The sequence below is a fragment of the Oncorhynchus mykiss genome, chromosome 3 (genome assembly GCF_057628025.1).
Source record: "Oncorhynchus mykiss isolate SJ-2025 chromosome 3, ASM5762802v1, whole genome shotgun sequence".
NCBI lineage: Eukaryota > Metazoa > Chordata > Actinopteri > Salmoniformes > Salmonidae > Oncorhynchus > Oncorhynchus mykiss.
In genome coordinates this window covers 17952957-17970768 of record NC_143024.1, presented here as the reverse complement: position 1 = coordinate 17970768, position 17812 = coordinate 17952957, and the positions used below count along the sequence as shown (strand labels likewise).

The window sequence follows — 17812 nt, the reverse complement described above, 5'->3', positions numbered from 1 at the left end:
GACAACAGGTTCCTTGAGGGTTTCAGAGCGCACAGGACAACAGGTTCCTTGAGGGTTTCAGAGCGCACAGGACAACAGGTTCCTTGAGGGTTTGTGAGCGCACAGGACAGGAGAGATCTTTCTCTGGGACAGATGCCTGGGAGGCCATTTTGTCACTCCCTAATGGCATTTGGAGTGAGGTTACTTTCAATGTGAAAACTCACCCTGGTTTAGTCAGCAGCTTTCTTACCACAGTGTTGATGAATAGTTTCGCAGTTGTAGTTAGAAGACACAGGACTCAAACTATCTTACAGAACAGATACACAAAGATCTGGGAGATCTGTGTGTGTGAAGCCAGTAAAATGTGCATTGCCATGTAAACTGATATGTGAGACAGTACAGCTCCTTAAGGAGAGAGTGGGGGGGACTCTATAAGCCATTTTCTAAAAATAAAATATTAGTCTAGTTCTCAGCTGTTTGTATCAGTCTTGTTTAGTGAGCAGGGATTTAAATATCTGTGTTGCTGGGCTGGAGATTCCTCCTACTCCTCAGTAGCTGCTGGAGTAAGTTGTGATTTACTGTGCTTAATTTGAGCCCTATGGTGACAGAACAGGTCATTAAACACCAGTTTAATGTTACTGTCAGGGACTTTATTTTGGACCGGGGCCTGCTGAGTTAACCGTTACATCCCGCTCTAACGCTAGGGGTATGGTAGGGGTAAAACATGGAGATCCATGTGTATACACAGGGAATGAACATACTGTACTAAACATACACAGGTACAGAATACAATTTTTTAAAAACAAGACTAAATATATTGTTTAGTACAGTAGTTTATTCAAAATAGCAGGAGAAAATAAATAAATCAAAGTAATAAAATCAATGTGCAATATCGCAATACAATTAACTGTGTGTGTGTGAGAGAGTGACAGACAGAACACACCCTGAACACTTTCCCCACATGCCTCTGATCAAAATAAATCTCAACGCAGTCAGACAGAACATGCAACCCCAATACAGACTATCATGTTCAACCTAACCAAACGGTTCAACCTAACCCTGTTGGACAGGAAACATTTCCTGAGAACACAAACCCTTTATGACGCATAAAGATAACACTGTGTGGTTAAATCCAAAACGGATTGTGGATGAGATAGTCAATTTAAAAATAAATGTAAAAAAATTGCGCTGGCGCACACCCAGAACAATGTGTTTGTGTGGAGGTGCTGACTAATGGCAAATAAAGTCGCACACTCCATATATAAACTCACAGTAATTTATTGGCTATTTACCAACGTGTCGCCATCACTGCCTGAAGAAGGCACAGTGAAGCCGAAACGTTGGTAAATACCCAATAAATGACGGAGTTTATATATGGAGTGTGCGACTTCATTTTGATAGTTTATGAGATACATTCAATGCCATCAATAATATGATTATGGCTACAAGTCAGGTACCAGAGGATTGACCGTAGAAACAGAAGACATAAAAGCAACTGTTCTCCTCTAGATATTTCAAGGCACTTCCAACATGATTACTCTAAAGACTTATAAATAATGAGGATAGTCCAGTCCTCTGGCAGGAATACAATACCTAAATATGTCCATTCTTTGAGGTGTATTTTTTGGCCGCTGAGACAGACCCACCATGGCCATCTATAGTAGAGCTCACTTAAGTTGCCAGGGTAACAGGACAACAACACCTGCAAGTTGAAGAGGCATGAACAGAACCACTAGTCTACAGGCTTTAACACTTGAGAAACAAACCCTAACGTTCACTCTTTTCCCCTCCCTAAATAAATCCTAAAGATAGCAATTCCTCAAGTTTTGTCAATCTCTGGGATGCTGAGCATGTTTACATCATGAGGAGTCCTTTAAGTGACACAAAAGGTCTGCATCCCAATAGTGTCAAGTGACGTTCTCCTTGGTCTGCAGTGATCTGAACACATAAGATAGGTGACAACAGTATACCTACAGCATACCTACCCGGAACTGGCTTTCAACTATGCAGTTATTTTCCCATCAGTGCAGATATACAACAAACAAATAAATAAACATGAGGTCGCTCCTGGTCAATACAGTCCTGTTTTTTCCAACGGCTCTGCGCTTACATTGAAGGACTGATTACTGAAGCGCTGGTTCCAGGGTCAGTCCGGGTTGTAAATTCCAAATGATTGACTGCGGCTCCCATGCTTTGAGCCATGAGTTCCTTCAATATTTATTTAAAACTCAGAGTTCCTGGATCCAGATTCCATGTGATTTAGTCATAGAAATCACAATAAATAAATCTCTATGCACAGTTGTATGATTCTACGACCTGTGTTGCATCCCTGGTAAATCCATCAATTGAGCCTGGGGACGAAGTTAGATCTCTGGGTTTAGGAGGGGATGGGGTGGAATGTTATTCAAAAAGGCTAAGTTCCAATTGCAGGATCCAAATCTGGCTCTCTTTCTCCAAACCATGTGCTGGATCTCTTGGTCTCTGGTTCTAGGACGGGGTGAGGTCAGGACTGGTCATCTCTGTGGTGGGGCTGGCTAGACACTCACTGGACTTCAGGCTGGCCAGGGACTTATTGCTGGCTACTGACTGCAGAGACCCACACAGACCTATCAGAGAGGGGGTGTCTTCCTTCCCTGGGGAGCAGAAGAGGGGGTTAACACATGCAGAAAATTATTATTATTTATTGGTAGTGGGGGAGAGCACAGAAATGCACACACACACCATGGTGGTGCCAGTGTGAGCTGGCTGGTCTAGTGTCCAGGTTGAGTGTGTGTGAGGGCTCCAGAGAGGTCTGGGACAGCTGCTCTAGACTCTGGAAATTCTTCCTGTAGAACACAGAGACATTAGAGTGGACTCTCTGGATGCATCTAAGTAGTGTTGTGGCTACATTGGAATAACCATTTGGAATGTTAAAATTCATATTTTTTTTTCACAGAACTTCTCACAGGTACAGTATATAAATATATGGCGTGTAAGTGAGGAAGTTGTGGAATAGGAATTTATCCCTGTTTACATACTCCTCCCACTGCCCCACCCTATTCCTGTACAGCATGGTATCCAAGGCAACAGCATTGGTATCCATGGCACCGTGTGAAGGCCACTGATTGGTCAGATGTGCAGTCAGTTCTTGTCTGGACCTCAAGTCATGGTTCTTCAGCGCCATCCTTCAGCAGGATGAAATATACACGCACACAAACCTATACTGTCAAGACACTAGCTACTCCTATTGTGTTCCTGGAACATTCTGTCCCAAAATATGCTATGTACCCCAGTCTCTCTGTAATCTCTCCTCACCTTCTCTCTACCTTTACCTCCCTATGTTGTGTCTGTAAATCCATACCTCTGACTGATTGTTGGTTTGAGAGATGACTGCAGTTTCAACACCAGCATTTGGAAAGCTAAGGAAATCCTCACAACCCAGATTAAAATATTGATCAGAAGGTGGAAAGGAAGAGGTGAAATTGATCACACCATCTCCTCTGATGATTCACCCAGGCCAAGTCATCACACCAAGGTTATACAGTAAACAAACAAATTATGAAAAAACTATAAACTGAAATAAAACGAACAAATCTGTTTTGAAAAACTAAAACTATACTCAAACTATTATCTTTGACTCCAAAATGAACTCAAATAAAATATAATTATCAAGCTTCTGAATCTGGCAGGCCACATTCATATTTAAAGGTAGATTCAGCAAGATGACGGCGCCATGAGCAGCACCGCAGATATTGGGGGCGTTTCAGTGGTAAGGCCGAAAGCATCCGACTGCAGGCAAAAGTGGAGGAGTGAAGTCAGGGGAGATGCATCTGTGACAGCCCAAAGTTGTGGTTTTCCAACAGCAAGGCTCAGATCAACATGGCAGTGTTGCCATCGTTTAGAAAATGTTTTCTTTATAATGTCTAAATAAACATCTATTTCCCAAATCACACTCAAACTGAAATCCTATCAATTAGTGAGAGAGAGGCTCAGAGCACATTTATTTATATGGTTCCCGTTTCAGTCATGTCTTTGGTCACGTTCGCGTGGGTCAAACAAAACAACCCTGATGATTGGTTGGCAATAGAGCTTCCCACAATACAGGCGATGGTTGCAGAATTAAGTTGGTGAAGAGCAGAAACTTGCAGTCAACAACCTTTGATCACATTTTTGTAATGTTCAAGCAGTTGACATGTAGGTGCAAGTCAGACCATTTTTCTCCCACAATGCAACACATTTTGAAAGGCTTGACAAAAGTGGTCCGCTCTGAGATTTGCACGATGCAACATGGTAGCTATGGGACCAAAACAGAGAAGTTAAGCCTCACGCTCCAATACTACTGTGTACACGGGGGCATCTACATCATCTTACCGAGTCTACTTTTAAACCTAACTTAAAAACCTCATAAGGATCAGATCCTTTCCCCCCCCCCCCCCCCCCCCAATTTTCACCCAAAATGACATACCCAAATCTGCCTGTAGCAAGGATATGCATATTCTTGAAACCATTTGAAAGGAAACACTTTGAAGTTTGTGGAAATGTGAAAATTATGTAGGAGAATAAACACACATCTGGTAAAAGATAATACAAAGAAAAAAAAACATGTTTTTTTTTAACCATCTCTGAAAGGCAAGAGAAAGACCATAATGTATTATTCCAGCCCAGGCGCAATTTAGATTTTGGCCACTAGATGGCAGCAGTGCATGTGCAACGTTTTAGACAGTTCCAATGAACCATTGCATATCTGTTCAAGACTGCCCAAATGTGCCTATTTGGTTTATTTACACATTTTCAAGTTCATAATTGGGCACTCTCCTCAAACAATAACATGGTATTAACATGGCATTATACACACCGATCACGTAGAGGTTAACCTATGACCTGACCCATCACCTTATGTATTACTGGCCCATAGTGGCATTCTGTCCCTAACACTAAAACAAAAAAATATATATATATATTTTTCTTCATAAAATAAACTAAATTAAAAGGACAAGTGGATCAGAAAACGAACTGAACTTCAAATAACCTTGTGTCACACACACACACACACACACACACTTTCCTATACCTCTAAGTATAAGTCCTCGGAAAAGTGGGGACATTTTGCAGGTCCTCACTTGTGAAAATAACCATTTTAGTCTTTAGGGTTAAGGTTAGAATTAGGGTTAGTGGTTAGGTTTAGGAGTTAAGGTTGTTGGTCCCCAAGAAGTCCTTACAAGTATAGTAAGACATAGCTGTGTGCACTACTCCTGCATTCCCTGGCCCTCTCGCTGTGGTTAAAATGTCACACTCACAGCTGGTCATTCCACCCACTCACAGATACACAAACTCACAGTTGGTCCTGGAGCTCCAGCACGATGTATTCTAGTTGTTCCTTCTCCAGTGTGTGTGAGAGGTGTGTGTCTGTTAGTCTCTGCTGAAGAGCTTTGTTCTGAGGAATCACTTGAGACAGCTGGGCCTCTCTCAGATGAACCATCTCTTCCAGATAACACTGGCGCGCACACACACACACACGCGTGAGTTGTTGCATTATTACATTTTTTGCAGTAGCAAAACAGATAAACAAGGGAAGATTTTTGTTTTGGTAAAGGAGGCACTATAGATTTGTTCTCTGGTGAGGATGGAATGAATGATATCAAGCTGTGTGCGTTTCCATTTCCTCAAGAGAGCACATTTCCTCAGAGCACTGAGTTAGCCTGACATTTTGATTTCTAACTTTCCAATTATTCCACAGACACCTCAGTCTCAGTGTCTCATGCACAAATACACCTGCATTCTATAGTGCAATACAGTGTTCTGCAACACACACATACAATACACACACTGGGACGTTACCTTCTGTTCCAGTGCCATGCGGTATTTCTGCTCTAGTCGTTTACACCTGCAGACCCAGCTGCTCTGCTCGGTTAAGATGGCCTCCGCAGTGCTGGCGGCCATCTTTTCAGGGGTGATGTTCTCGCTGCCGCTGCTCCCCAGGGTCCTCAACTCCTCCTCGTCACTGCTGATGCTGTTCTCTCTACACAGGGGGAAAGGGCACACTTCAGAGGGTACTACAGAGGGGGTAGGAGTTCAATTTATAGGGCACATACAGGAGGGGGGGGGGGGTACATAATAGCAGGTAAAGGACTAAAAGATTGACTCCCACATACCTCTGAAACGACTTCAGATAAGGCATATAGTCAATCACCGCTGGGCAGCTTCCATTCAGCCCCTCCCCTTTCAGACAGAAGCTAACCACCAGAGGAAAACACACTTTAATTGAGACCTTTACTGTATAACCTGAGCTATGACTCAGCAACACTATAAATAATATACGAGTACCTGAAGTCAATGGTGTTGAGACCGATGAGTGTATCTGCTAGCAGCCCCGCCTCCTCACCTAGCATGATGGCCCCATCCTCATACCATTTCCTACACAACATAGAACACACACACTAGCTCCATCCTCAGAACACCTAAAACCAACACTCAACTCAGTCTGGTGTTTTGTATTGCCATTGTGTGTGTGTGTGTGCCAGAGAGAAAGACCTGGTGGTTTTGAAGTCCCTCAGGGCGGAGGAGATGTACTCAGACAGCCTCTTCTCCATCAGCACCAGCCTGATCCACGCCCGACCCTGTGGACACACACAGTCCTTAAGTTTCCATTATACATCAGACCTGCATAGTAGCTCTTTAAAACAGACATCATTATCATACAAATACATGCTGCCCTTCCTACTTAGCAACAGTCAGCTGATTGAGTTTGTGCACCTGCACGCAAGTGTGCATGCATGGGTGCGTACGTGTGTGCGTGTGTGCGTGTGTGCCGGAGCTGTGGCGTTCTCTTGGACAACACTACAGTATTCATTGTTTAAAGCTTCTGAACAAAGCTGTCTTTTGTTCTGTGTGTAATTTCATCAGAAAAGGCTGAGAGTTGTGTGTTTTAGATCTGTGGGAATATTGATGTTATCATTAAGGTCCATGGCTCAAGGCTTTCCAGCGTAACCAGCAACCTCTCTCTCGTGCAGACACACACACCTTAGCTCTGGAGGAGCGGACATTCTCCATGCTCTCAATGCTGTGGATGCAGCTGGGAGAGACTTTACTGCAGGCTGCTTTTACATAATCCCAGAAACTACGATGAGTCTCATAACCAAACCACGTAGTCTGACCTGGGAGGAGCGAGAGCAAGCGAGCGAGCTACATTTATAGGTGGCATATTGACTCCAAAACCCAGCAGTGGTCCAGATGAGAAGGGCTTTAAGCATGTAATGGTGTGTTACTCTACCTTTGAGTCTGTGACTGAGAATCTGTTCCAGGATGGAGACGAAGTTGGTGAACTCTGGAGAGGAGTCGTCTATCGTGTCTAAACAGGAGCGGTCAATCAACGTCTTCACTGAAAACCTGTACACACACTTAACTGAGTCTGCACTGATTTCCAACCGGATCAGTGCGTTTCTCTCTGACATGCTGTTAAATGTGACTCTAGGGAGAGGAGATCTTCTGACTGAACAGATTTATAGGCTTTAGGAAACCCAATCTCTACTGCACACTATCAGTGGAGCGTTGACAATATACCAAAAAATATATTTTTTTAAATCACTGTCATAAGCATATAGGTAGATTGCCCAGAGGTCAGATTGTGGGGCATGACAACAATGATAGGGCTCCTGACCAGAGATACTCTAACTAGTGTCTAGGTTATTAAGCACCGAGGAGATTTAATGCAATGAAGCAAACACAGGAAATGACTGTGTGGATTCTGGAATACAGGGATGCATCTCAGTAGTCTTAAATGGCCTCATTTCCATGTTGGTCAGACAAAGATGTAACAGTCATCTCTGTGTGGTGGGGCTTGTACTGCAGACACACAGTAGCAGGTTAAGTGGCAGTGGGGTGACTGGGCAGACAAAGCTTTATCTAAACAGGACAGGCAATAAGGTTTCAGTTTGTTCCATTACATACACAGGAAGACATACCAAATTCCCCCACTAGAATCCCCATACTTTAATGAAGACAGCTTCGACATCCCGCAGGGGGAAATCTATCATTTCCAGGGATAGGGACATGTACTAGTCTGTGGCGATCTAAATGCCAGAACCGGACACCTCAGCAACACAGGGGGACAAACATCTACCTGGAGGTGACAGCATTCCCGAGTGGCGCAGAGGTCTAAGACACTGCATGTCAGTGCAAGAGGTGTCACTGCAGTACCTGGTTTGGATCCGTGATTGGGAGCCCCATAGGGCAGCACACAACTAGGTCCAGCGTCATCCGAGTTTGGCCGTCATTGTAAATAAGAATTTGTTCTTAACTGACTTGCTTAGTTAAATAAAATATATAATTCCCTCCCCCATATACCCCCCTAGGCACAACAAAAACAGGTCACAATTCCTGCAGCTTTGTTGCACGCTGGGTATGGTATGTACATAGTCAATGGTAGGCTTCAAGGGGACTCCTACGTTAGGTGCAGCTATAGCTTATCCCTAGACTACTTTATCACTGACCTTAACCGAGTCTCACAGATATATACAGTTGAAGTCGGAAGTTTACATACACCGTAGCCAAATACATTTAAACTCGTTTTCACAATTCCTGACATTTAAATCAGAGTAAAAATTCCCTGACTTAGGATCATCACTTTATTTTAAGAATGTGAAATGTCAGAATAATAGTAGAGAGAATGATTTATTTCAGCTTTTATTTCTTTCATCACATTCCCAGTTGGGTCAGAAGTTTACATACACCCAATTAGTATTTGGTAGCATTGCCTTTAAATTATTTAACTTGGGTCAAACGTGGGTAGCCTTCCACAAGTTTCCCACAATAAGTTGGGTGAAATTTGGCCCATTCCTCCTGACATAGCTGGTGTATCCGAGTCAGGTTTGTGGGCCTCCTTGCTCGCACACGCTTTTTCAGTTCTACCCACACATTTTCCATAGGATTGAGGTCAGGGCTTTGTGATGGCCACTCCAATACCTTGACTTTGTTGTCCTTAAGCAATTTTGCCACATCTTTGGAAGTATGCTTGGGGTCATTGTCCATTTGGAAGACCCATTTGTGACCAAGCTTTAACTTCCTGACTGATGTCTTGAGATGTTGCTTCAATATATCCAGAGTTTTCCTGCCTCATGATGCCATCTATTTTGTTAAGTGCACAAGTCCCTCCAGCAGCAAAGCACCCCCACAACATGAAGCTGCCCCCGTGCTTCAGTTGAGATGGTGTTCGTCGGCTTGCAAGCCTCCCCTTTTAACCTCCAAACATAACGATGGTCATGATGGCCAAACAGTCAGACCAGAGGACATTTCTCCAAAAAATACGTCCCCATGTGCAGTTGCAAACTGTAGTCTGGCTTTTTTAATGGCAGTTTGGAAGCAGTGGCTTCTTCCTTGCGGAGCGGCCTTTCAGGTTGTATCGATATAGGTCTCATTTTACTGTGGATATACAGTGGGCTCCAAAATGACTGGCACCCCTGACTGGTAACGCACCAACAATTCTTAAATATAAACAATATAATTAGAGATACTCAAAATACCAACATGTGAGAAATACTGTACTTTATTAATGTTTCAATGAAAAATCAATGTCCTCCAAATCAAGGTTTCACAATTAATGGCACCCTTAAAGATTGAAAATAACATCTACCAAAAATTAAACCAAATTAAATTCCACTTATTTAAGTTTATCTAAGTCTTAAGGAGCTATATTGAGCCATTACATCACTTCCTGTTTCCCTAGGGTATAAAAATGAGGTAACACATGCAATATCCCGCTGTCATTCAACACCATGAAGACAAAAGAACTGGCAGTTCAAAAGAGACAAATGGTTGTAGACCTTCATGTATCTGGTAATGGCTACAAGATCCACAAACTATTGAATATACCACTGAGCACTGTCAGGGCAATTCTTAAATTCAAAAGATATGGCACAGTTGAAAAGCTCACAGGTCGAGGACGCAAATGCATTTGAGGATGATAAAAGAAGCAATAAAATCCCCAAGAATCACTGTGAAAGAATTGCAGGCCTTGGTGGCGTCTTGGGGTCACCAGGTTTCAAAAAGCACCATCAGAAGAAAAAGCACCATCAGAAGCCACCTCCACAACCACAGGCTCTTTGGAAGGGTTGCCAGAAGAAAGCCCTTTCTGACCCCAAGACACAGAAGCTTGAAGTTTGCCAAAAGTAATTTAAATTATGACTGGAAGAAGGTGCTCTGGTCAGATGAGACCAAAATGGAACGTTTTGGTCAGATACAGCATCGGCACCGTTTGACGTCGAAACAGAGATGCATACAAGGAGAGGCACCTCATACCCACGGTGAAATATGGAAGGGGTCAGTGATGTTTTGGGGCGGTTTTAATTCCAGAGGTCTAGTGGCACTGGTTAAGATTGATGGCATGATGAATTCCACGAAGTATCAGGCAATTTTGGCTGGCAATCTGGTTGCCTCTGCCAGAAGGTTGGGACTTGGGCCGTAGGTGGACTTTCCAACAAGACAATGACCCGAAACATACCTCAAGATCCACACAGAAATGGTTCTGTGACAACAAAATCAATGTTCTGCCATGGCCATCTCAGTCGACCTCAATCCAATCGAAAACCTGTGGGCTGAGTGGAAGAGAGCAGTTGATAAGTGCAAACCCAATAATATGAAGAATCTGCATAGAGGAATGGTCCAAAATCCCTTCAAATGTGTTCCTTAACCTTGTCAAACATTACAGGAAAAGACTCCATACTGTTATCCTTGCCAGAGGTGGTTGCACTAAGTACTAAATGAGTGCCAAAAATGATGAAACCTTGATTTTGGTTACATTTATTTTGTATTAAATAATTATGATTTTGGTTGGTTCCATTGAAACATTAATAAAGTACAGTATTTCTCACATGTTGGTATTTTGAGTTTCTCTATAATTATATTGTTTATATTTTTTTAAGTATTGTTTGTGCATTGCCAGTAATTGTGGAGGCCACTGTAGATACTTCTGTACCTGCTTCCTCCAGCATCTTCACAAGGTCATTTGTTGTTGTTTTGGGATTGATTTGCACTTTTCGCACCAAAGTACATTCATCTCTAGAAGACAGAACACGTCTCCATCATGAGCGGTACAACGGCTGCGTGGTCCCATGGCGTTTATACTTGTTCATCTGTACAAACAATAGTACACGTGGTACCTCCAGGTATTTGGAAACTGCTCCCAAGGATGAACCAGACTTGTGGAAGTCTACAATTCTTTTTCTGAGGTCTTGGCTGATTTCCTCATGATGTCAAGCAAAGATGCACTGAGTTTGAAGGTAGGCCTTGAAATACATCCACAGGTACACCTCCAATTGACTAATTGAAGTCTATCAGAAGTTTCTATAGCCATGACATGATATTCTGGAATTTTCCAAGCTGTTTAAAGGCACAGTCAACATAGTGTATGTAAAATTAGGGCCGAATTCAAGTTTTCATAACAATCGGAAATCGGTATTTTTGGGCGCCGATTTGCCGTTTTTTTTTTTGTTTATACCTTTATTTAACTAGGAAGTCAGTTAAGAACAAATTCTTATTTTCAATGACGGCCTAGGAACAGTGGGTTAACTGCCTTATTCAGGGGCAGAACGACAGATTTGATCCCCCGAGCTGACAAGGTGGCAATCTTGCAACCTTCTAGTTAACAAGTCCAACGCAATAACGACCTGCCTCTCTCGTTGCACTCCACAAGGAGACTGCCTGTTACGAGAATGCAGTAAGCCAAGGTAAGTTGCTAGCTAGCATTAAACTTATCTTATAAAAAAATCAATCATAATCACTAGTTAACTACACATGGTTGATGATATTAATAGATATTATCTAGCGTGTCCTGCATTGCATATAATCTGACTGAGCATACAAGTATCTAAGTATCTGACTGAGCGGTGGTAGGCAGAAGCAGACATGTAAACATTCATTCAAACAGCACTTTCGTGCGTTTTGCCAGCAGCTCTTCGTTGTGCGTCAAGCATTGCGCTGTTTATGACTTCAAGCCTATCAACTCCCGAGAGAACTCATGTAACCGAAGTGAAATGGCTAGCTAGTTAGCATGTGCTAATTGTCGTTGTGTTGCTGGTGCCCAGGGAGGAGCGAGGAGAGGGACGGAAGCTATACTGTTACACTGGCAAAACTAAAGTGCATATAAGAACATCCAATAGTCAAAGAAATACAAATGGTATAGAGGGAAATAGTCCTATAATAACTACAACCTAAAACTTCTTACCTGGGAATATTGAAGACTCATGTTAAAAGGAACCACCAGCTTTCCTATGTTCTCATGTTCTGAGCAAGGCACTTAAACGTTAGCTTTTAAAAAAAAAAATGTACATGGCACATATTGCACTTTTACTTCTAACACTTTGTTTTTGCATTATTTAAACCAAATTGAACATGTTTCATTATTTACTTGAGGCTACATTTATTTTATTGATGTATTACAGTATATTAAGTTAAAATAAGTGTTCATTCAGTATTGTTGTAATTGTCATTACAAATAAATAAATAAATAAATAAATAAATAAATAAATAAATAAATAAATAAATATCGGCATGGAAAAATCATAATTGGTCAACCTCATATATATATATATACACACACACACACACACACACACACACACACACAGACACACACGCAAAAAAATAAAGGGAACACTTAAACAACACAATGTAACTCCAAGTCAATCACACTTCTGTGAAATCAAACTGTCCACTTAGGAAGCAACACTGATTGACAATAAATTTCACATGCTGTTGTGCAAATGGAATAGACAACAGGTGGAAATTATAGGCAATTAGCAAGACACCCCCAATAAAGGAGTGGTTCTGCAGGTGTTGACCAGACCACTTCTCAGTTCCTATGCTTCTTGAATGCTGGCAGTGCTTTCACTCTAGTGGTAGCATGAGTTTACAACCCACAAAAGTGGCTCAGGTAGTGCAGCTCATCCAGGATGGCACATCAATGTGAGCTGTGGCAAGAAGGTTTGCTGTGTCTGTCAGTTTAGTGTCCAGAGCATGGAGGCGCTACCAGGAGACAGGCCGGTACATCAGGAGACGTGGAGGAGGCCGTAGGAGGGCAACAACCCAACAGCAGGACCGCTACCTCCGCCTTTGTGCAAGGAGGACCAGGAGGAGCACTGCCAGAACCCTGCAAAATGACCTCCAGCAGGCCACAAATGTGCATGTGTCTGCTCAAACGGTCAGAAACAGACTCCATGAGGGTGGTATGAGGGCCCGACTTCCACAGGTGGGGGTTGTGCTTACAGCCCAACAACGTGCAGGACGTTTGGCATTTGCCAGAGAACACCAAGATTGGCCAATTCGCCACTGGCGCCCTGTGCTCTTCACAGATGAAAGCAGGTTCACACTGAGCACATGTGACAGACGTGACAGTCGAGACGCTGTGGAGAACGTTCTGCTGCCTGCAACATCCTCCAGCATGACCGGTTTGGCGGTGGGTCAGTCATGGTGTGGGGTGGCATTTCTTTGGGGGGCCACACAGCCCTCCATGTGCTCGCCAGAGGTAGCCTGACTGCCATTAGGTACCGAGATGAGATCCTCAGACCCCTTGTGAGACCAAATGCTGGTGCGGTTGGCCCTGGGATCCTCCTAATGCAAGACCTCATGTGGCTGGAGTGTGTCAGCAGTTCCTGCAAGAGGAAGGCATTGATGCTATGGACTGGCCCGCCCGTTCCCCAGACCCGAATCCAATTGAGCACATCTGGGACATCATGTGTGGTTTTCCACTTTAATTTGGAGTGTGACTCCAAATCCAGACCTCCATGGGTTGATCAATTTGATTTCCATTGATAATTTGTGTGATTTTGTTGTCAGCACATTCAACTATGTACAGAAAAAAGTATTTCATAAAAATATTTCATTCATTCAGATCTAGGATGTGTTATTTTAGTGTTCCCTTTATTTTTTTGAGCAGTGTATATTAATATAAATTAATTGGGCACTAGAACAGTCTGCAGCACCCAGCCTCACCCTACTAGAATATGAAGTCAAATGTCTACTGTTTGCTGATGATCTGATGCTTCTGCTCACCAACTAAGGAGGGCCTACAGCACCACCTAGATCTTCTGCACAGATTCTGTCAGACCTGGGCCCTGACAGTAAGTCTCAGTAAGACAAAAAGTGTTCCAAAAAAGGTCCAGTCGCCAGGACCACAAATACCAATTCCATCTAGACACCCATTTGCACACAAAATGATACATACCTTGGCCTAAAGATCAGCGCCACAGGTAACTTCCACAAATCTGTGAACGAGCTGAGCGACAAGGCAAGAAGGGCCTTCTATGCCATCAAAAGGAACAAAATTCGACACACCAATTAGGATCTGGCTAAAAATACTTGAATCAGTTATTGAACCAATTGCCCTTTATGGTTGTGAGGTCTTGGTCTGCTCACAAACCAAGAATTCACAAAATGGGGTAAACACCAAATTGAGACTCTGCAAATATTTCCTCAGTGTACAGCATTAAAAAAAACACTTAATAATGCATGCACAGCAGAACTAGGCCGATACCAGCTAATTATCAAAATCCAGAAAAGAGACCACCTAAAATGAAGCAATTCCCAAACCTTCCATAACAAAGCCATCACCTACAGAGATTAACCTGGAGAAGAGTCCCCTAAGCAAGCTGGTCCTGGGGCTCTGTTCACAAACAGAGCCCACAGAGCCCCATGACAGCAACACAATTAGAACCAACCAAATCACGAGAAAACAAAAAGATAATTATTTCCAATGTGTCAAGTAATTAACCAAAAAAAACAGACCAAACTAGAATGCTATTTGGCCCTAAACAGAGAGTACACAGTGGCAGAATACCTGACCACTGTGACCGACCCAAACTTAAGCAAAGCTTTGACTATGTAGACTCAGTGAGCATTGCCTTGCTATTGAGAAAGGCCACCGAAGGCAGACCAGAAGCTTTTAGTGGCCTACTACTCCACTTCTAAGAAGGCATTTAGGCACACATAGATCTGATGGCATGTAGACACAGGTGCTCAGAGGTCTCAGGAGAACTTAAATGAGTGCTCGTCTACCCTGTGTACCACTGAATCCTGATCAACAAGTTCAGACCTAAAACGGTTACGGTTGTCCTTATACATCTCCCCCCATCCCATCAGTGATTAGAAATGACAGTTCCCAGAGCATGGTAGATGACATTCAAAAATAATTGTCACATGCTTTGTAAACAACAGGTGTAAACTAACAGTGAAATGCTTACTGACGGGCCCTTAACAATGCAGAGAGAATTTTTTTGGAAAAAGATAACACGTGGAATAAATCCACAATGAGTAAGGATAACTTGGCGATATACACGGGGTAGCAGTACTGAATCCATGTCCAGGGGTACGAGGTAATGGAGTTCCATATGTAGATATAGGTAGGAGTAAAGTAACTAGGCAACAGGATAAATAACAGTAGCAGCAGCATAGTTAGTGCAAAAAGGGTCAATGCAGATAGTTAAATAGTTTACCAATAGCTACCCAGACCAACTATTTAGTGGTCTTGTGGCTTTGAGTTAGCAGCTGTTCAGGGTTCTGTTGGTACCACTTGCCATGCGTTAGCAGAGAGAACAGTCTATGACTTGGGTGGCTGGAGTCTGACCATTTTTAAGGCCTTCCGCAGACACTGCCTGGTATAGAGGGTCTAGAGGGCAGGGAGCCCAGCCCCAGGGATGAACTGGGCCTTACACACTAACCTAGCGCCTTCCGGTTGGACGTCAAGCAGTTGCCACACCAAGTGGTGATGCACGACTGTATTGGTGTCTGTGGACAATGATAATTCCTTAGTGATGAGGACACAGAGGAACTTCACAGCCTTGTCTGCATATTAAATCAATGAAACCAATAAACTATCTATTAATGTTCTGCAGCAGTGTTTGATTGGATCTGAACTCATTCCACAGGATTTATATTTTCATTATTCCGATCATTGGTTTAGGCAGAGTCGGTCCTGATGACCCAAAGCGATTATTAAGTTTAGAGCAGTTGCTCACTATAAACTAACGTATATTGAACCCAAGTGCTCTGCATACATCAACTAAGAGTTTGAGAGCTTGGGACTATAAGGTTCTAGATAATTTGCTTTAAAGTTCCAACCCCTCATTGGTTTGAAAGGTGTCAGCGATTTTTATCTTGTATTCTGTTACACTTGAATTGCAACATGAATTTGTGTATTTAGACTACTGTATATGTAGAGAACATTGAACAGAACAGGGCTGTCAATAACTCAGTCTGGACAAAATGCAAGTAGAACCTTATAGTCCCAAGCACTCGACTTAGCACACTGAGAAAGCCTAGGCATTAGCTTAGTGAGCTAACATGAGTCTTCGGGAATCAGGCAAGGTTACTCACCACGTGAGCATAGTTCACCAAACCAACTAACTAATATCACAAGAACTGCACATGAAATGATTTAGAAAAGTGACATTCCTGGAGAATACTCTGACACAGGTTGTGAAAAGCCACCCCAGAAATGGGAAAACATAGCCTGATAAATCTTCGGTTGTGGTTTCCTCACCTGTCACCAACCATGGCTTGGAGATGAGATACACCACCTCGCCATGAAAATAAACCGCAGCCCTGGGGACAGAGGGGACAGATAATACAATGCCCACTCCTTTCTGATAGCAGTGATCTTTAATGGTGATGCACCAGTAGTCATGTGTGGGAGCAGAAAAAAGGGGCTCATGTGGCTACTGATTGAGTGGGATTATGTAGCATATATCTCATCTACCAAATCTCTCTCTTCACTAGAACCACAGGGGGCATACGGCTGGGTCTGATGGAGCTATACTTGATAGGGCGTTCAACAGCATGATGTTATCCACAGAGAACGACATCTAAAACACACACACACTTTCGTATAATACACACTTGTACATGTGAAATAGGACAAATAAGCACCCACCAAACTATTATTATTTATACTGTTCGAAGAGCATGAGACTTCAGATTAATAAATTGAGTCATCACACAGTTCCGTGCCAATTCATAGCTGTGTGCTGAATTACCTTCGTTCATGTGAAATCTATAGACAATACCGGTATTGAGTTGGGCACCTAATTAATGAAGGTAACTGTGATTCCATAAATGATTAAGGCTCATAGGCGGCGGCGGGTGTGTATGTGTGACCATTAGAGAACCCTAATGATGTAGTGCGGCGTTATAGGCTACAGTTCATGTCGATATAACACCATCAATACTGTAATGTAAACGCAATGCCACTGAAGCAAGACAACCGCTGGTCGGTTATGTGCGCCATTTAGAAATATAACCTATATCACCAATTACCCTACCGTCTTCAACAGCATCCACACACAATCACCAGTCGCGTGAGAATGTGGTCATTAATCATCTCACCAATTAGTAAATTAACACAATCAAGCCGAGCATTCTTTTACCTGCAGACAGTCAGTAGATTCCTCCTCTCCACAGCTCCGCTTCTGGCAGCGTCCTGTTTGTGAGCTACATGCAGCCCCAGGCTACGTGACGCCATCCTCGCCATAGTTAGTCGTATCTCCCCAGTGTATGTGCCCAGTATTTGCTGTCCCTGTTTCTTTTAAATCAGCAGGTTGGGTTCAACAGTGTACGCCACCGCCCGCGGGCTCTATCCGCGTCACTCCAGCACGCTCGCTCGTTTGTTGAAAGTCAACATATAGGGCAAGAGGGATATGGATGAACAGAAATCACCCAGTAATTTGGGAGAGAAACAGTCACGGGGTTGTGCTAAAACGCCCAAACCAAGTGCTGGGAAGTCTGAGCGGTTTAAATTCCTGTTTAGAGCGAATTAGGCTACCGATGGTAACCTCGATGGTCTTGGGAGACGAAGAGACTTTCTATGTGT

General features: G+C 43.0%; 1 protein-coding gene across 13 annotated transcripts; it reads right to left on the bottom strand.

Annotated features, from left to right (window-relative positions):
• Positions 1 to 794: 794 nt before the first annotated feature.
• rundc3b (RUN domain containing 3b) lies at positions 795 to 17812 on the bottom strand. Of its 13 annotated transcripts, none has more exons than XM_021587970.3 (11): positions 17370 to 17618; positions 16487 to 16548; positions 7229 to 7344; positions 6979 to 7112; positions 6490 to 6575; positions 6283 to 6372; positions 6111 to 6191; positions 5797 to 5977; positions 5295 to 5452; positions 2701 to 2804; positions 795 to 2612 (listed from the first exon to the last, which is right to left on the bottom strand). In XM_021587970.3, exons 2-11 carry the CDS (start codon positions 16498 to 16500, stop codon positions 2467 to 2469), a joined length of 1110 nt encoding a protein of 369 aa, XP_021443645.3. In that variant the 5' UTR covers positions 16501 to 16548; positions 17370 to 17618; the 3' UTR covers positions 795 to 2466. The 13 variants fall into 13 exon arrangements, with proteins under 13 accessions (XP_021443645.3, XP_090079474.1, XP_021443656.3 ...); XM_090223348.1 differs by having other exon boundaries at positions 7229 to 7306; XM_090223400.1 differs by lacking the exon at positions 16487 to 16548 and adding an exon at positions 2997 to 3143 and having other exon boundaries at positions 805 to 2612; positions 17370 to 17580.